The 20489-nt window shown below is 44.0% G+C and overlaps 1 protein-coding gene across 1 annotated transcript in view; it reads right to left on the bottom strand.

Annotated features, from left to right (window-relative positions):
* The window catches only part of LOC111968271 (CUB and sushi domain-containing protein 1-like), a 441455-nt gene that overhangs the window by 48117 nt on the left and 372849 nt on the right, over positions 1-20489 (bottom strand). Inside the window, exons 37-40 of the mRNA XM_070444995.1 lie at positions 15925-16029; positions 9646-9764; positions 7426-7495; positions 7188-7304 (exon numbers count right to left, since the gene is read on the bottom strand). Coding sequence (XP_070301096.1) covers positions 7188-7304; positions 7426-7495; positions 9646-9764; positions 15925-16029 — 411 coding nt within the window. The remainder of the gene's footprint in view (positions 1-7187; positions 7305-7425; positions 7496-9645; positions 9765-15924; positions 16030-20489) is intronic.

Below are 20489 nucleotides of genomic sequence, written 5' to 3'. Positions count from 1 at the left end.
GTAGAGAGAATTCTTTGTGCTCAGAGGAAAGCCTGAATAGCTTTATAAATCACACACAATTACCTTGTTAACATCTGGAGTGTTTACTTTGTTCTGGAGTCATTTGACCTGTGATGTGGGCTGCAACCCACAGCTCTCTTGTATATTGCTAAACTGACTCAAAATGTAGATAGAGAAAGAGGATAACTAAAGGGGATCCATTTCCAAAAGGAAGATGTCACAGAACAACAACTACATTTTGTTAGTTCCAGGGAGAGAGGTAAATCACAAATATATTGTCTATTAATGTTTTCTGCATTCAAATTAAATCAAATGTTATTGGTCACATACACATGGTTAGCAGTGGTTAATGCGKGTGTAGTGAAATGCTTGTGCTTCTAGTTCCGACTATGCAGGAAAATCTAACAAGTAATCTAACAAATTCACAACAACTYCCTTATACACACAAATACAAACAAATGTAAAGGGATGAATAAGAATATGGATGAGCGATGGCATGCGGCATAGGCAAGATGCAGTAGATGGTGTAGAATACAGCATATACATATGAGATGAGTAATGTAGGATATGTAAACATTATTAAAGTGGCGTTATTTAAGGTGACTAGTGATACCTCTATGTAAACATTATTAAAGTGGTGTTATTTTAGTGACTAGTGATATCTTTATTAAGTCTGTTTATCTAAGTGGCCAGAAATTTTACTCTGTATGTTGGCAGCAGCCTCTCTATGTTAGTGATGGCTGTTTAACAGTCTGATTATCATGACTTCCGCCGAAGTCGGTCCCTCTCCTTGTTCGGGCGGCGTTCGGCGGTCGACGTCACTGGCCTTCTAGCCATCGCCGATCCACTTTTCATTTTCCATTTGTTTTGTCTTTGTCTTACACACCTGGTTTCAATTCCCCAATTACTTGTTCATTATTTAACCCTCTGTTCCCCCATGTCTGTTTGTGAGTAATTGTTTGTATYTAGTACGGTCCGTTATTGTGGGCTCTCATTTTTGTATTGCATTTGTATATTTTGAYTAAATTACGTTTATTTACTCATATCTGCTGGCCTGCGCCTGACGCCTTTACATCAGCTATACACAGACCGCATTACAGAATTACTCACCTGAATGGAGTCAGCAGGAGCAGACGCCCTCCCTGTGGCAGTAGAGGAGCACGTCCAGCAGCATGCGACCATGTTGCAACTTCTGGGCACCGCCATGGATCGCTTGCTGCAAACGATGGATTGCTGGGAGAGAGGAGGAGGTCGTCCAGCGCCTCCACCAGCCCCACTATAGCAGGCCCCACTGTCCACCCCTCCTTCACCCGGTCCCAGCGGGATTCAGCTCACGCTCCCGAGGGAGTATGATGGGACGGCTGCCGGATGCCAGAGGTTCCTACTCCAGTTGGAGCTCTACCTGGCGACCGTCCACCCGGCTCCTTCGGAACGTGAGAGCGTGTCCGCCCTCGTCTCCTGCCTCTCAGGCAAAGCCCTGGAGTGGGCCAATGCCGTATGGAGMGAAGGAGGATCATTACGCAGAGTTCACCCGCCGCTTTCGGGCWGTTTTCGACCACCCGCCTGAGGGTCGAGCGGCGGGTGAACGTCTGTTCCACCTGAGGCAGGGGACAAGGAGCGCACAGGATTTCGCTTTGGACTTCCGGACCCTGGCCGCCAGCGCGGGATGGAACGACTGGGCCCTGATCGATCACTACCGGTGCAGTCTGCGCGAGGACGTCCGTCGGGAGTTGGCCTGCCGAGACACCACCCTCACGTTGGACCAGCTGGTGGACCTGTCCATCCGGCTGGACAACCTGCTGGCTACCCGTGGATGTCCGGATCGGGGCCTGTCAGTTCCATTCCCCAGCATCTCCGCTTTGACACCCCTGGAGCTGGGAGGTGCTGCGCTTAGGGCGACCGGAGGAGGGGCCATTCCCTGCACCATCTGTGGCCACAGAGGGCACACTGCTGGTCGGTGCTGGGGAGGTTCCTCATGGATTCGAGGCAGCAGGCAGTGAAGAAGAAGGATGGAGGTCTGCACCCGTGTATTGACTATCGAGGTATCAAACAGATCACTGCTGCCTCTCATCGCCAGTGCGATCGAGTCAATGCACGGGGGGGGCGCTTCTTCACAAAATTGGATCTCAGGAGCGCTTACAACCTGGTGCGTATCCGGGAGGGGGACGAGTGGAAGACGGCATTTAGTACCACCTCGGGGCACTATGAGTACCTCGTCATGCCGTACGGGTTGATGAATGCTCCATCAGTCTTCCAGGCCTTTGTTGACGAGATTTTCCGGGACCTGCACGGGCAGGGTGTAGTGGTGTATATCGACGACATTCTTATATACTCCGCTGCACGCGCCGAGCATGTGTCCCTGGTGCGCAGGGTGCTTGGTCGACTGTTGGAGCATGACCTGTACGTCAAGGCTGAGAAATGTCTGTTCTTCCAACAGTCCGTCTCCTTCCTAGGGTACCGCAATTCCCCGTCAGGGGTGGAGATGGAGAGTGACCGCATTTCAGCCGTGCGTAATTGGCTGACTCCCACCACGGTAAAGGAAGTGCAGCGGTTTCTAGGGTTTGCCAACTACTACCGGAGGTTTATCCGGGGTTTTGGTCAGGTAGCAGCTCCCATTACCTCACTGCTGAAGGGGGGACCGGTGCGGCTGCAGTGGTTGGCTGAGGCGGACAGGGCTTTTGGTCACCTGAAGGCTCTGTTTACCTCGGCTTTTCTGGACTGACCACCGCAATCTGGAGTACATCCGGGCGGCGAGGAGACTGAACCCTCGCCAGGCAAGGTGGGCCATGTTCTTTACCCGTATTGTTTTAACTCTGTCCTACAGACCAGYTTCCCAGAACYCTAAGGCAGACGCACTGTCCCGGATGTATGACACAGAGGAGAGGTCCATGGATCACACTCCCATACTTCAGGCCTCTTGCCTGGTGGCACCGGTGGTGTGGGAGCGGGCGTTACGTACAGAGCCCACTCCCCCCCAGTGTCCAGCTGGGCGCCTGTACGTTCCGTCTGCTGTCTGCGACCTTTTGATCTATTGGGCCCACACGTCACCCTCCTCTGGTCACCCTGGCATCGGTCGGACGMTGCGTTGCCTTAGTGGGAAGTACTGGTGCTCCACCTTGGCCAAGGACGTGAGGGTTTATGTTTCCTCCTGCTCGGTGTGTGCCCAGTGCAAGGCTCCCAGGCACCTGCCCAGAGGGAATTTACAACCCCTCCCCGTTCCACAGCGGCCGTGGTCGCACCTGTCGGTGGACTTCCTGACTGATCTTTCTCCCTCACAGGGCAACACCACGATCCTGGTCGTTGTGGATCGGTTTTCTAAGTCCTGCCGTCTCCTCCCTTTGCCCGGTCTCCCTACGGCCCTACAGACTGCGTAGGCCCTGTTCACTCACGTCTTCCGGTACTACGGGGTACCTGAGGACATAGTCTCTGATGGGGGTCCCCAGTTCACGTCCAGGGTCTGGAGAGTGTTCATGGAATGTGTAGGGGTCTCGGTCAGCCTCACRTCAGGTTTTCACCCCGAGAGTAATGGGCAGGTGGAGAGAGTAAACCAGGATGTGGGTAGGTTTCTGCGGTCATATTGCCAGGACCGGCCGGGGGAGTGGGCGGCGTTCATCCCCTGGGATGYCCCAAAACTCCCTCCGCCACTCCTCCACTAACCTCTCGCCCTTCCAGTGCATACTGGGGTATCAGCCGGTCCTGGCACCTTGGCATCAGAGACAGATCGAAGCTCCTGCGGTGGACAAATGGTTTAAGCGCTCGGAGGAGACCTGGGACGCCGCCCATGTGCACCTGCAACGGGCCGTGAGGCGGCAGAAGGCGAGCGCCGACCGTCACCGCAGTGAGGCCGGGTCTGGCTCTCGACCCGAAACCTGCCCCTCCGCCTGCCCTGCCGGAAGCTGGGTCCGCAGTTTGTGGGGCCATTCAAAGTCRTGAGGAGACTGAACGAGGTATGCTACAGGTTACAGCTTCCCCCAGATTACCGTATTAATCCCTCGTTCCATGTGTCTCTCCTCAGGCCGGTGGTGGCTGGTCCACTCCAGGAACCTGAGGTGCGGYAGGTTCCTCCGCCTCGAGGGGGCCCCGGCGTATGCTGTTCGAGCCATCCTGGACTCGAGGCGTCGGGCGAGGGGCCTGCAGTACCTCGTGGAGTGGGAGGGGTACGGCCCGGAGGAGAGATGCTGGGTGCCGGTGGAGGACGTCTTGGACCCTTCGTTGCTGCGGGAGTTCCACCGTCTCCATCCGGATCGCCCTGCGCCTCGTCCTCCGGGTCGTCCCCGAGGTCGGTGTCGGCGTGCTGCTGGAGCCGCGCATCACGGGGGGGGTGGGGGGGGGTACTGTCACGACTTCCGCCGAAGTCGGTCCCTCTCCTTGTTCGGGCGAGAGGGACCGACCTTCTAGCCATCGCCGATCCACTTTTCATTTTCCATTTGTTTTGTCTTTGTCTTATACACCTGGTTTCAATTGCCCAATTACTTGTTCATTATTTAACCCTATGTTCCCCCATGTCTGTTTGTGAGTAATTGTTTGTATGTAGTACGGTCCGTTATTGTGGGCTCTCATTTTTGTATTGCATTTGTATATTTTGAGTAAATTACGTTTATTTACTCATATCTGCTGGCTTGCGCCTGACTCCTCTACACCAGCTACACACAGACCGCATTACACGGATGGCCTTGAGATAGAAGCTGTTTTTCAGTCTCTCGGTCCCAGCTTTGATGCACCTGTACTGACCTCGCCTTCTGCATGATAGCGGGGTGAACAGGCAGTGGCTCGGGTGATTGTTTTCCTTGATGATCTTTTTGGCCTTCCTGTGACGTCGGGTGCAGTAGGTGTCCTGGAGGGCAGGTAGTTTACCTCAGGTGATGCGTTGTGCAGACCGTACTACCCTCTGGAGAGCCTTGCGGTTGAGGGCGGTGCAATTTCCGTACCAGGCGGTGATACAGCCCGACAGGATGCTCTCGATTGTGCATCTGTAAAAGCTTGTGAGTGTTTTAGATGACAAGCCAAATTTCTTCAGTCTCCTGAGGTTGAAGAGGGACTGTTGCACCTTCTTCACCACACTGTCTGTGTGGAGGACCATTTCAGTTTTTCCGTGATGTGTATGCCGAGGAACTTAAAACTTTCCACCTTCTCCACTACTGTCCTGTCGATGTGGATGGGGGGGTGTTCCCAATGCTGTTTCCTGAAGTCCACAATAATCTCTTTTGTTTTGTTGARGTTGAGTGAGAGGTTATTTTCCTGACACCACACTCTGAGGGCCCTCACCTTCTCCCTGTAGGCTGTCTCGTCATTGTTGGTAATCAGGCCTACCACTGTAGTGTCCTCTGCAAACTTGATGATTGAGTTGGAAGCGTGCATGGACACGCAGTCATAGGTGAACAGGGAGTACAGGATGYGGCTGAGCACGCACCCTTGTGGGGCCCCAGTGTTGAGGATCAGTGGGGTAGAGATGTTGTTTCCTACCTTCACCACCTGGGGGTTGCCGTTCAGAAAGTCCAGGACCCAGTTGCACAGGGCGGGGTCGAGACCCAGGGTCTTAATGATGAGTTTGGAGGGTACTATGGTGTTAAATGCTGAGATGTAGTCAATGAACAGCATTCTTACATAGGAATTCCTCTTGTCCAGATGGGTTAGGGCAGTGTGCAGTGTGGTTGCGATTGCGTCGTCAGTGGACCTATTGGGTCGGTAAGCAAATTGGAGTGGGTCTAGGGTGTCAGGTAGGGTGGAGGTGATATGGTCCTTGACTAGTCTCTCAAAGCACTTCATGATGACAGAAGTGAGTGCAATGGGGCGACAGTCATTTAGTTCAGTTACCTTTGCTTTCTTGGGAACAGGAACAATGGTGGCCATCTTGAAGCATGTGGGGACAACAGACTGGGATAGGGATTGGTTGAAAATGTCAGTGAACACACCAGCCAGCTGGTCTGCGCATGCTCTGAGGACACGGCTAGGGATGCCGTCTGGGCCGGCAGCCTTACGAGGGTTAATACGTTAATTTTTTTTACTCACGTTGGCCACGGAGAAGGAGAGCCCACAGGCTTTGGTAGCGGGCCGTGTCAGTGGCACTGTATTGTCCTCAAAGCGAGCAAAGAAGTTGTTTAATTTGTCTGGGAGCAAGACGTCGGTGTCCGCGACGGGGCTGGTTTTCTTTTTGTAATCCGTGATTAACTTCAGACCCTGCCACATACGTCTCGTGTTTGAGCCGTTGAATTGCGATTCTACATTGTCTCTATACTGACGCTTTGCTTGTTTGATTGCCTTGRGGAGGGAATAGCTGCACTGTTTGTATTCGGTCGTGTTTCCGGACACCTTGCCATGATTAAAAGCGGTGGTTCGCGCTTTCAGTTTCGCGCGAATGCTGCCATCAATCCACGGTTTCTGGTTAGGGAAGGATTTAATGGTCACAGAGGGAACGACATCTCCGATTCACTTGCTAATAAACTCGCTCACCGAGTCAGCGTATATGCCAAAGTTATTGCCTGAGGCTAACCAGAACATATCCCAGTCCACGTGATCGAAGCAATCTTGAAGCGTGGAATTCGATTGGTCAGACCAGCGTTGTATGACCRGAGCATAGGCGTTTCCAGTTTTAGTTTCTCTCTACAGGCTGGGAGCAACAAAATGGAGTCATGGTCAGATTTGCCGAAGGCAGGGCGTGGGAGGGCTTTGTATGCATCGCGGAAGTTCGAGTAGCAATGATCCAGAAAGCTACTAGCTCTTGTCGCGCTTTCGATATGCTGATAGAATTTAGGAAGTATGGTTCTAAGGTTAGCTTTGTTAAAATCCCCAGCTACAATAAATGCAGCCTCAGGATGTATGGTTTCCAGTTTACATAGAGTCCAGTGAAGTTCTTTCAGGGCCGACGAGGGATCTGCTTGGGGGGATATACACGCCTGTGACTATAATCGAAGAGAATTCTCTTGGAAGATAATACGGTCGGCATTTGTTTGTAAGGAATTCTAGGTCGGGTGAACAAAATAATTTAGGAAGTATGGTATGGTATTGGTATTATGGTATTATGTCATGRTCCATGTTTTGTGTGGACCTCAGGAAGAGTAGCTGCTGCTTTTGCAACAGCTAATGGAGATTATTACAAAAAATTATATAAAAATAAAGCTATTATCTCTGGCATTACTAAAATTAACCATGGCTTCTTATCATTATCGTTATCATAGCAGATTCCTCACCATATCCAACTGGTAATAGAATCCTCCATGTACAATCCATGTTACCAGGGTAGTTGCCAGGGAATCCAGGACTTAAAATAACATTGGCCAAGTCAACAGCTGTTCCACCGCACTTTGCTGGAAAATAAAAATGCACATAATGTGTGGCACACATTGAAACAATATTGCAGACAACGAATAACACTGAAACAGTAAACCATTGCCTTGAATGTGACCACTTCCAAGTAAAAGTTCTTACCAATGCAGAGAGGGGGAGGGTAGTTCCAGCGCCGCACGGTCCCTGGCATACAGGATATATGAGAGTGGCCCTGGAAAATAGAAAGGTAGGATGTTTCTCTCTATAATGTAAAAGTAGTGGGTTTCTCTCTATAATGTAAAGGTAGGGGGTTTCTCTCTATAATGTAAAGGTAGGGGGTTTCTCTCTATAATGTAAAGGTAGGGTTGTTTCTCTCTATAATGTAAAAGTAGTGGGTTTCTCTCTCAAATGTAAAGGTAGGGGGTTTCTCTCTATAATGTAAAGGTAGGGGGTTTCTCTCTATAATGTAAAGGTAGGGGTTTCTCTCTATAATGTAAAGGTAGAAGGTAGGGGGTTTCTCTCTATAATGTAAAGGTAGGGGGTTTCTCTCTTATAATGTAAAGGTGGGGGTTTCTCTCAATGTAAGGTAGGGGTTTCTCTCTATAATGTAAGGTAGGGGTTTCTCTCTATAATGTAAAGGTAGGTTTCTCTCTATAATGTAAAGGTAGGGGGTTTCTCTCTAATATTGTAAAGGTAGGGGTTTCTCTTCTATAATGTAAAGGTAGGGGTTTCTCTCTATAATGTTAAAGGGTAGGGGGTTTCTCTATATAAATGTAGAAGGTAGGGGGTTTCTCTCCTATAATGTAAAGGTAGGAGGTTTCTCCTATATGTAAAGGTAGGGGGTTTCTCTCTATAATTTGTTAAAGGTAGGGGGTTTCTCTCTATAATGTAAGAGGTATAGGTTTTCTCTCTATAATGTAAGGTAGGGGGTTTCTCTCTATAATGTAAGGTAGGGGGTTTCTCTCTATATATGTAAAGGTAGGGGGTTTTCTCTCTATAATGTAAAGTGGAGGGGGTTTCTCTATAATGTAAAGTAGGGGTTTCTCCTCTATAATGTTAAAGGTAGGGGGTTTCTCTCCATATGTAAAGGTAGTAGGTTTCTCCTCATAATGTAAAGGTAGGGGGTTTTCTCTCAAATGTAAAGGTAGTGGATTTCTCTCTAAATGTAAAGGTAAGGGGGTTTCTCTCTATAATGTAAAGGTAGGGTTTTTCTCTCTCAGATGTAAAGGTAGTGGATTTCTCCCTATAATGTAAAGGTAGGGGTTTCTCTCTATAATGTAAAGGTAGGGGTTTCTCTCTATAATGTAAAGGTAGGGGTTTTCTCTCTATAATGTAAAGGTAGGGGGTTTCTCTCTATAATGTAAAGGTAGGATGTCTCTCTTTATAATGTAAAGGTAGGGGGTTTCTCTCTCAGATGTAAAGGTAGGGGGTTTCTCTCTCAGATGTAAAGGTAGGGGGTTTCTCCCTATAATGTAAAGGTAGGGGGTTTCTCTCTCAGATGTAAAGGTAGGGGTTCTCTCTATATATGTAAAAGGTAGGGGGTTCTTCCCTATAATGTAAAGGTAGGGGTTTCTCTTCTATAATGTAAGGTAGGGGGTTTCTCCCATATATGTAAGGTAGGGAGTTTCTCTCTATAATGTAAAGGTAGGGGTTTCTCTCTATAATGTAAGGTAGGGGTTTCTCTCTCAGATGTAAAGGTAGGGGGTTTCTCTCTATAATGTAGAGAGGTAGGGGTTTCTCTCTATAATGTAAAGGTAGGGGTTTCTCTCTATAATGAAAAGGTAGGGGGTTTCTCTCTTATAATGTAAAGGTAGGGGGTTTCTCTCTATAATGTAAAGGTAGGGGGTTTTCTCCCTATAATGTAAAGGTAGGGGTTTCTCTCTCAGATGTAAAGGTAGGGGGGTTTCTCTCTATAATGTAATATGTAGGGGGTTTCTCTCTATAATGTAAAGGTAGGGGGTTTCTCTCTATATATGTAGGTAGGGGTTTTCTCTCTCAGATGTAAAGGTAGGGGGTTTCTCTCTATAATGTAAAGGTAGGGGGTTTTCTCTCTAAAGTATGTATAAAGGTAGGGGGTTTCTCTCTATAATGTAAAGGTAGGTTTGGGTTTCTCTCTATAATGTAAAGGTAGGGGGTTTCTCTCTATAATGTAAAGGTAGTAGGTTTCTCTCTATAATGTAAAGGTAGGGGGTTTCTCTCTATAATGTGAAGGTAGGGGGTTTCTCAGCACACTGAACTCAAAGACAAATCACAGTTTGCTGAGTTGCTGAGTTGACTTTGCATACTAGACTTGCGACCCAGCACACATCTTTACACATTGACTTAGGGGATAAAGCTTAGCAGCACGTTGACACAGCAGTGGGAACACAGTACAGCTCTCACCTGCAGCATGTATCCTGGTTCACAGCTGAATGACACCACCTCATTGACCATGTACCTGTCCGCTGTTTTGATGCCATTGGCAGGCACCACTGGCTCCGGACAGGCAGTGAGACCAACGGCTAGATGGAGCAGAGAGATAAAAAAGGCCTCATCATGCCTGCTTAGATAAAGTACTTGATGTTGCACATCACATGAATGATTGGTCTTCAATACTCAGTATGGTGATCCTGTTTTCATGTTTCAGAGAACAGTATTCCTCAAAGCTGGAGCAAGAAGAGGCAAACACATCGGAGAGTATTGCAAAGCCAAGTGGATATGATTATTGTATGCTGTCAACAGGCTCTGGTATAGCCTATAGCTATTAAAATAGATACAATGATTATTGGTTTTGTCACGATGACATAGGATTATTGTACGTTTGTTAAATTTTCTATAGTTAAATCATTTGTCATTTGGATGGTTATAAACCCCCAGTCGTAGGAAGGTAKTGCAGATACATAACCACAGTCGGGTACCAAGGGGCACAGGGTACTGACAACGTCATGAAACTATAAGTGTATTTTGTGCTGTAGTGTGTAACCTTTGTCTCTATGCTTTTTAATTTAGAACGCTAAAACAGTATTGTTAAAAAAAATCTGAAAATAGCATACCCACTGATCTGTGTTATTTAAATATGCATTGTGCTTTTGTTCATTTCTTGAAAACATCTTCCAGTGGGTTAAAACTGTACACACTGCAGGAGGAGACAGTGAGAAAGTATGTTGCCATGACAACCACCTTCGTCAAGCCAATGAAAGGAGATCCTGTATAAATTTGTCTTGTTTGGATTGCACCACTCAGCAGGTAGCACCGTGCAGTTGTGAGTGTGTGTAAAACTCTCTCATTATTTTTCTACCCATCAATAGCAAAGGACTTTCACCTGCGATGCCTACATTACCCAACACAACAAAACCCAACAGACACTGTCACACTGCTAATGTGTAGGTGACTGTTTCAAACAGGGAAGCCCAAATGGCTGTGGGCGGCTAGGGCGAGACTAGGGAGATTAAACATTAGCTTTGGTTCAAGGGGAATTCACAGCAGAATTCGGAGCAAGTTACTTTCAATATATTCTAAGGAGCATGTACTCCTGTTCAGGAGGGAGTGAGCGGAGATGTACAGTATGCAACTGGTCAAAAAACAGTGAACCACAAAAAGAACACTGGGCATTTCTTTAAATGCTAAGGCATCAGAACCCTGGCTTGTACCAAACTACTAACACATTTATTTAACGTTAGATCAATACCACTTGTTAATTCCAATTCCATCTAGCTGACACTCACGMTACACATACCAACCATTTGAAGTGTTTTTCTGCAGAATAAATCAATAAAATGCCACATGGCCATAGTCTCTCTCTCAGAGGATAAATGATAACCCTTGAGGGAAAAAATCTGACATTTTCTCTACAACCACAACGGACTGATCCAGGCAGGAATGCAGCCTTCAAGATCCAGAAAGTCAAACATTTAATACACTTGTCTCCTCACCCAAGCTCTAACAAATTCACCATCTTGATGTGTGATAAAAACACGTGGCATGAATCTAATTTTAGATGTGGCACTTCGTAACTACCGTGCACAAGCCAGATWCAGTCTAGGATCATCAAGATGCAGCCACAGTCATCCAACGGTAAACATTCAGGATGAACCTAAAAGTCAATGACAACCATCTCTATGCAAATATAACAAGCTCCTCTTGTTCTGACAGAAAGTCACAAAGCTATTCTTCTTTAATGATAACTACTTTTACAGTACACGTAGCTCTAGGTAAAAATGTATATTATATATACCATGGGTATGACAAAACGTTTATTTTTACTGTTCTAATTATGTTGGTAACCAGTTTATAATAGCAATAAGGCACCTTGGGGGTTTGTGGTATATGGACAATATACCACGGCTAAGGGCTGTATCCAGGCACTCTGCTATTGCGTCATACATAAGAACAGTTCTTAGCCGTGGTATACTGGCCATATACACAGTGGTGGAAAAAAGTACTAAATTCTCATACTTGTGTAAAAGTAAAGATACCTTAATAGAAAATGACTCCAGTAAAAGTGAAAGTCACCCAGTAAAACACTACTTGAGTAAAAGTCCAAAAGTATTTGGTTTTAAATATACTTAAGTATCAAACGTAAAACCAGACGGCACCATTTTCTTGTTTATTTTAAATTGACGGATAGCCAGGGGCACACTCCAACACAATCGAAGCATTTGTGTTTAGTGAGACCGCCAGATCAGAGGCAGTAGGGATGACCAGGGATGTTCTCTTGATAAGTGTGTGAATTGGACCATTTTCRTGTCAAAATGTAATAAGTACTTTTGGGTGTCAGGGAAAATGTATGGAGTAAAAAGTACACTATTTTCTTCATGAATGTAGTGAAGTAAAAGTAGGCAAAAATATAAATAGTAAAGTAAAGAACAGATACCCCAAAATACTTCAAAGTATTTTTACTTAAGTACTTTACACCACTGCATATACCACACCTCCTCGTGCCTTATTGGTTAATTATACAGTTGATGTCCTTTACAAACACTGTCTCTCCCCTATTCTGCATAACATTGCAGAAATGGCATGGCTATATCAGGCATAACGCTTCCAGGAAGACATCCTGCCAATGATGTGTATTAATATGGAAGACAATTGGCAAAGAATACATACTAAATTGGCCTAAACATCTTTAATTTGTAACATCCTGACATTCTCAGCATGTCTCAGTTTTGTCCAAATCTATTAGTAAGGGCCACATGAGATTTTTTGCCATGTTTTAGCTTCATTTGAACAGATCGATTGATTGAGGAGACATTCTCATTTACAACAACGACTTGGAAAGGGAAGTGTTGCTATGGAGAGGCGAAGGGTTAAACGAGACAATTCAAAGCTAGGGATGATTAGGTTGCCGTCGCCATGATTGTATTAAGGAGGTTCCAGGTTGGCAATTGAGCCAGGACTCCAGGGTTAACACGCCTAATCTAGCGTGTATGGTTGTGTAGTGACCAGAAGGAGTCATGCCCTGTGTTAAATATCTCCTCTTCATGCAGCGGTGAGAGAAATAATCTATCTCTAATCAAGATAAGACTGATTAAAAAACGTTGGTACGTTTCCTGGTTAGATCCCTTACGGTTGATGCTGTATGACTGGACTATTCAACTATATTCTTACAGCGGCCAGATGTAAAAACGGGTTATTACAGAGGGGCCGGAAACTTTACACATGCTTCGGAATAACTGTATAAAAAAGCAACGCACACACACCAATAAATAACTGTTCTTCAAATTAAATGTTGCTAAAAGTAATCAGGAAAGAAATGGAGGACGCTCAATCAACGTGAGTCGAGGTGCAACCAAGATGTTTTATCATCATTGAAAAGGTAAAGGCGCAACTCTCGCTCACCATTATTTGTTTTTAGTTAAACAACTATTATAAGCTTCTTAAAAGTAATTAGGTCACATAAAAATTGCCTGAAAACTAAGCATCTCAATAAATAACAAAGATGTGTTACATTAGGTAATGCCAAATTCCAGTGTGCAGGAAGTATGCATTGAATTAATTTCCCTCAGTCATTAGGTGTGTTATAAATGAGTCCCTGTTTCCCTCCCATTAGACAGGGAAACAGTAAGGTTAGGGTTGGTTATCAGACAGGAAAACAGAAGGGTTAGGGTTATCAGACAGGAAAACAGAAGGGTTAGGTTATCAGACAGGGAAACAGAAGGGTTGGTTAGGGTTATCAGACAGGGAACAGAAGGGTTCGGGTTATCAGACAGGAAACAGAAGGTTAGGGTTATCAGACAGGGAAAACAGAAGGGTTGGGTTACAGACAGGAAACAGAAGGGTTAGGTTTATCAGACAGGGAAACAGAAGGGCTAGGTTGATCAGACAGGGAAACAGAAGGGTTAGGGTTATCAGACAGGGAAACAGAAGGGTAGGGTTATTCAGACAGGAAAATAGAAGGGTTAGGTTATCCAGACAGGGAAACAGAAGGGTTAGGTTTATCAGACAGGGAAACAGAAGGGTTAGGGTTAGGGTTATCAGACAGAGAAACAGAAGGGTTAGGGTTAGGGTTATCAGACAGAGAAACAGAAGGGTTAGGGTTATAAAAAAAGGCAGGTACGAGTTCCTGAGAGTTGTAGCTTTTAGGAATGAGGTCATAATATTTTTTAGCTTAAACCCTTCAAATGCTAGAGCCAAATTCATGTGAAAAAAAACTAATAAATCAACATGCCACATAGGCGCTAGAAACCACACTACTGTATAGACAACCACAGTAGTGGTGTGTATTGTATTTGTCACATGCACAAAATACAACAGGTGTAGACTTTACAGTGAAATGCTTACTTACGAGCCCTTTCCCAACAACGCAGAATTAAAAAGTAAGAAACATTTGCAAATAAGGAGAAAAAAAATAGTAACACAATACAATAACAAGGCTATATACAAGGAGTACCGGTACTGAGTCAATGTGCAGGGGTACAAGGTAGTTGAGGTAATATGTACATGTAGGTAGGGTTAAAAGTGACTAGGCAGTCAGGATAGATAATAAACAGAGTAGCAGCAGTGTATGTGAAGATTGTGAAAGTGTGTCTATGTGTGAGTGTGTGTGTGTGTGTGTGTGGTCAATATGCATGTACGTGTGTGTGTTTTGTGTATGTGAGCGTTTGTAATGTGAGAGTGTTTTGGCACTGAAAGCTGGATTTTGGCAGGGATTTTTTTGCAGATAATTTCTTAATGTTAAGAATTGATCAAAGGGATTAATAAATGGGCCGGATCTGGCCCGCGGYCCGCCAGTTGAACAGCCCTGCCGTATCACATAACACATAGGCTGCACATGGGGGATACACTTTTAAYTGGGCTGAGAGAGGGGAAATAGCTGAATTGAGATCCCCACTGAGAGGACTTAGAGATAGTAGCAGAYGATGTTGAGGTGTTAAGAATGAATAAGGTGAAATGGTTTACATCAGGACTGTCCACAGCWGCTAAAGGGCACTGTTTCTTCTGTTGAGACAGAGGCAGATGAGGCAAGCGGCCACAGAGACAGACTATCTCTGATGCTATCAGTGTCCACACAGCACAGATTGGGAGCCCATTTCAGAATTGAAAAGAGGAATTCCCATCAGGCTCCAACCCATGGTAAAAGGTAGAGAAATTGGATTTTATCAGCCAGTTTTCTTGGTATTTATTTTTGGGTTAACAGAATTGTTGTTATCAGTGAATTATGCTGTACTTGTTGAACAATTTATGCTAATTTTGTAKGTTTGTTGTTTAAATCTTCAAAGCCATGATAGCATCTTTTGTGCACATAGCATGCTAAAGACCAATCCAAACTCATCTCCCGGCATGTCCAGCCCARCCATTATCTCAGCCAATCATGGCTAGCGGGACGGTCCCTGTCTTTTTCCATGGCTAAACCAACTAAGCTCGTAATTTAACAATTTTATTGGTATTTACGGATGGAATACAAGTTTGTTATTAAGGCACATGAAAGTTCACATGTTCCAGAAGGCATTTCTGCCAACAACCTTTTTTGATAAAAAAATGTATGTTTAAGTTCAAATGCCTCTCATGTGAATTAGTTGTGAATTAGTGACGTGTGACATACACCTAGTTTCCTGAAATGAGTCAGTTTTGTACATTATGTTTGATTGGACCCTGCTAAAGCACATACAGTACAGTAGTAATTCAAGAGGGGGACATTCTTTGGTCTACTGTCTTTTGTTGTGCTAGTGAAAGTAGGTGAGCGAGATAGCATCCAAAGGCTACCATTTTCCTTTAGACAGATTACTGTATTCAGATCAGTCTTACTCAGTAGGCTACAGTAGTGAGTCAATAGACAGGTGGACTGAGTGTCAACTATGATGACAGCTTTGGTAATTTCTCTAAAGCTTTTAAATGTCAAAATGCACATGCCTCACCCAGAGCTGCTTAATTTTTAACATTATAAAAGTAGAATGCCCTGTTGAGTGCTTTTTATTCAGAGTTTTAGCTGCACTGTAGGTGATGCTACTTGTTATAAACAAGGAAGCAGAAAGAAAGAGAGAGAGAGAGAGAAGAGAGAGAGAGAGAGAGAGAGAGAGAGAGAGAGAGAGAGAGAGAGAGAGAGAGAGAGAGAGAGAGAGAGAGAGAGAGAGAGTAAGCAACATTTTATTAGCCAAGAGGAAATCTTGTAGATTCTTTTATTTCACAAGGTCAGAGGATATGGAGAAAATGAAGGTTTCATGATGAGACACACACTGTACTCACTTTTGTACTCAAGGTGGAATCCAGCAGCAACAACACTGATATCACTCTGGAAGTGAAGGTAGAGCTGGTTGGAGGTACTGTTCAGCAAGGCTGGAGCAGTTGTACCTGAAATACATCACACAGGAGAAATCTACATTCATCTCACTGTTGAAAGAAGTTCCATTTGCAATTCTGAATATATATGGATGTTTTCTGGAGGGTTGGTTCGTCAAGTGACTACAGTTTATATCAATGGCCAAAACAGAATAAGGTGAACAGCTGTTCACTATTCTATGGACATTTTTCCTCCTCTATAAAATACTTTCCTTTTTGGAGGTCAACCAAATGAAAAGAGGGGAAAGGGGGGAAGGGGAATAAAAAAACATGCTTTGAAATTCTAACAGATAATGGTCACTGAAGTTTGTTTCTGTTCTTCAGTATCTGAGCTCCCAGGGGAGAGTTCTCATCAAATGTTTCCAGGGGGCAGTCAACCATACCACCACAGATAGGAAAAGTCCAAATGTTAAAAGTCTACAGAGCTCACAGGGAACCATCTATGCATAGTCACTTGGATAACTCTACCTACATGTACATATTACCTCAATTACCTCGACTAACCTGTGCCCCCGCACATTGACTCTGTACCAGTACCCCCTGTATAAAGCCTCGCTATTGTTATTTTACTGCTGCTCTTTAATTGTTTGTTACTTTTATTTCTTATTCATATATATATATATATTAAACTGCATTGTTGGTTAGGACTTGTAAGTAAGAATTTCACTTTAAGGTCTACTACACCTGTTGTATTCAGCGCACGTGACAAATACAATTTGATTTGATTTGATCAGGGTGGTAGATATCCTATGTTTTTGGATGATATGCTTTGGCTCAGGCTGCTGAAAATCAGAACACAGTGTTCATCATGAGTAAGCAAACATGTGGTTGAAAAATAGCGTATATGCGGTTATATAACCTGAAACAGTGTCATTCATCACTTGTGTCAAACTTTATAATAGCAATAAATCTCTGGTGTCTTGGGCATTGGTCAGTTTAATAAAGAAATGTTGAAACTCCCCTGGGCAGATTAAAGATACAGCAACATATTCTGTTGAGACACCAGCTTTTATATTTTCAGGATATTATGTTCAAACCCCAGCTCACAAGTTCTGTGACATAGTTAGAGAAAGCAATTATTTTTATGCTCTTCATCGATGTCACACATAGCGTTGCAAAAACCTGGTAATAAAAAATAAATAGGTTTTCCATAAACCCTGGTTGGAAAATTCCTTCCATCACGAGGGAATAAACAGGAAATCTGAAATCCTCCAACCAGGATTTCTGGAAAGCCGTGGAAAGTTTCCAGCATTCTGCAACCCTATTATTACATCTGTATCCTCGGAGGCCATCTTCACAGGTTTTAACTCTATGCTATGAGACAGCAATATACCCTTCACTCATTCATGACAAACCGTTGACTGACTTAACACGTTTCTAATCAATCACATGAATAACTCTGATGAAATGACTAAAGCTCTCCTGCTTTAGGAGGAGACCCCTGACTTGATAGACATTACGATATGTTCACCTGCAAATCATGTCAGTGAGCTACCAAGTTTGCAATGGGTTTCTGTAATGCTATGGGATCCAGCATAGCATGGCAGTAGAAGAACGGGCGGGCATAAAATTGTCTGAGTACATTATGCTGATGATTGCAGTCTGTAAAATGCTCCTTTACGCTTGAATGACTTGACTAATAATTTCTGGATGAAGTTTGACAGCTCTGTAAAGCTCATCTGCTGTCCAGCTATTCAGAGGTCCATCATCTCTATTAGTGAGACGGCATCTCCAGTGTTTTCAGAGCTTGTCAGATAAGTCACAGATGAGCTTAAAATGCACTTTGCGGGATTGAATCTGGCACATTTAGTATTATTAGGCAGTCTAGAACCTTATGATTAAAGAAATTCTTGATGTGAACTTTCAGCCAGGAAGCAGGGTAATTTTATTTTTTGTAAAGATGGAAAACCAATCTTGAAAACCAATTTACCATATATATATTTTTTACATTAAAACCACTTGGCATTCATCTCTAAACATGATGAAACAAAACCCCATAAATAGCCACAATGGCCACAGAATGAGAGAGGTATATAGACATAAACCCCATAAATAGCCACAATGGCCACAGAATGAGAGGTATACAGACATAAACTGTCGCTATCGAGCGACGGCAACAGTAAATGAGCAACTACCCGGGCTATCTGCATTGACCCTTTTTGCACAGACTCTTTTGACTCATCACATTTGCTGCTGCTACTGTTTATTATCTGTCATGTTGCCTAGTCACTTTATCCCTACCTACAGTATATGTACATGTCTACCTCAAATACCTTGTACCCCTGCACATCGACTCAGTACTGGTATACCGTGTACATAGCCAAGCTATTGTGTATTTATTCTTTGTTTTATTCTTTTCATATTATTTCTATTTTTTCTCTTTGCATTGTTGGGAAGGGCCTGTAAGTAAGCATTTCACTGTTAGTCTACACCTATTGTTTATGAAGCATGTGACAAATAGCATTTGATTTGATCTTTGGAGTCCTATAAAATGTATTTCAGATTGTGGATTTAATTACTTTTGCAGTGAATACTTACATTTGAAGTATGATTCATTATTAAATATTTCCATCGATCACAAATGAATCATGCTTCAAATGTAAGTATTCACGGCAAAAGCAATTAAAGCCACAATCTGAAATCAATTTGAGGCAAGGAATACCAAACTATGCAACAACAGCAGCTACTGTGAAGTGGACTTTTCAACAAATATCACGTTTACCATTTTTCAACAGCATATCCTCATCATTTGCACATTCTACTGTTAATAGTGGTAATAGGGGATAGTGGTAAACAGAAAAGATAAGCCTCATTCAATTGTAATTGAATTGGTATTTGATTAAGTGTGATTAATCCTGTATGATACATCATGCAAAAAGGAAGGCGACAGAGAACACAAAGCATTTCCGACAGTTTAATTAAGAGAATTATACTAATGGATTTGTAACTAAAAGAAGAATAAAAAGACTGATTATAATGGTGAGGATGTCAAGGATGTAAAGGCGGACCACACAACGATGAAGGGGAAACGGTGCATTTTAACGTGCCACTGCACACGATACGGCCTCTCTCTTATTCCCTCCTAATGTCACTGATTACTGATTTGGAGACATTTCACCGATGTTAAAGATGACTCAGTGCCTGTGCCATTTGGACAACCCAGCTCAAAATGGAGGTAAATTACCATTGTATTTTCCTTTAGATTCAATGAGTCATACACAACCGTCACCAGGTGTTCTCTGACATCATTATTTATTTCTTCGCTAGATGGCCAAGACAACCATTTTTTTGTTGCATTTAAAGCCTTGGCTTAGAGGAGTGCGGCAGTGGTGAACCACGTGAACTAATACATTCAGAATGATATCTTAGCATAGACATTTTGCCTTAAAGCCACATGACTCCCTAGTTGCCTGACCTTTTCTAAGCCTGTTGTTGTGACACTAGCTGAGTTCATTACAGGCTTGTAGAAGGCATTGCTCGGGGCATGGCTACACGTATATCCATTGGGAGGCACAAAAAAGGTTAATCCCCCCTTTCCCGCTGCAGGAGATCCCCTCCTGCTGGAGAGACCATGGTAATCAAATCAAATCAAATGTTATTCGTCACATTGAAATGTTAGTCTTCCCAGAGAGAAAGAAAATAGTGAAATAATAGAAAAGTAAAACATGTAATAATAAAAGTAATAACAAATACACAATGAGTAACAATACCTTGGCTATATACACGGGGTACCAGTACAGAGTCAGCTTGCAGGGGTACGAGCTAATTGAGGTAGATATGTACATATAACTAGGGATAAAGTCACTAGGCAACAGGATAGATAATAAATACTAGCAACAGTGTATTTGATGAGTCAAAAGAAGTTAGTGCAAAAATGGTCAACGCAGAGATCCGGGTAGCTATTTGGTTAACTATTTAACTAACTATTTATCAGTCTTATGGCTTGGGGGTAGAAGCTGTTCAGGGTTTTTGGTGCATCGATACCGCTTGCCGTGTGGTAGCAGAAAGAACAGTCTATCACTTTGGTGACTAGAGTCTTTAACAATTTTTAGGGCCTTCCTCTGACACCGCCTGGTATAGAGGTCCTGGATGGCAGGGAGCTCGGCCACAGTGATGTACTGGGCCGTACGCACTACCCTCTGTAGCACCTTACGGTCGGATGCCAAGCACTTGCCATACCAAGAGGTGATGCAGCCTGTTAAGAGGCTCTCAATGGTGCAGCTGTATAACTTTTTGAGGATCTGAAGGCACATGCCAAATCCTTTTAGCCTCCTTAGGGAGAAGAGGCGTTGTCCTGTCCTCTTCACGACTGTCTTGGTGTGTGTAACAGATGTGTCCATTCTTATATCTATATTTTCTAACATAAAGGATGTGTAGTTTTGACCCACGGAGGACATCCTAAAATATCACAGATGGGGAGGCTTGACAACATAACCTGCCATGGAAATCCCCCACAGTTTAACACTCCCACA

Source organism: Salvelinus sp. IW2-2015, linkage group LG8, assembly GCF_002910315.2.
Source record: "Salvelinus sp. IW2-2015 linkage group LG8, ASM291031v2, whole genome shotgun sequence".
Lineage (NCBI taxonomy): Eukaryota > Metazoa > Chordata > Actinopteri > Salmoniformes > Salmonidae > Salvelinus > Salvelinus sp. IW2-2015.
The sequence above is the reverse complement of the archived record's forward strand: the minus strand, read 5'-3'. Positions and strand labels throughout refer to the sequence as shown.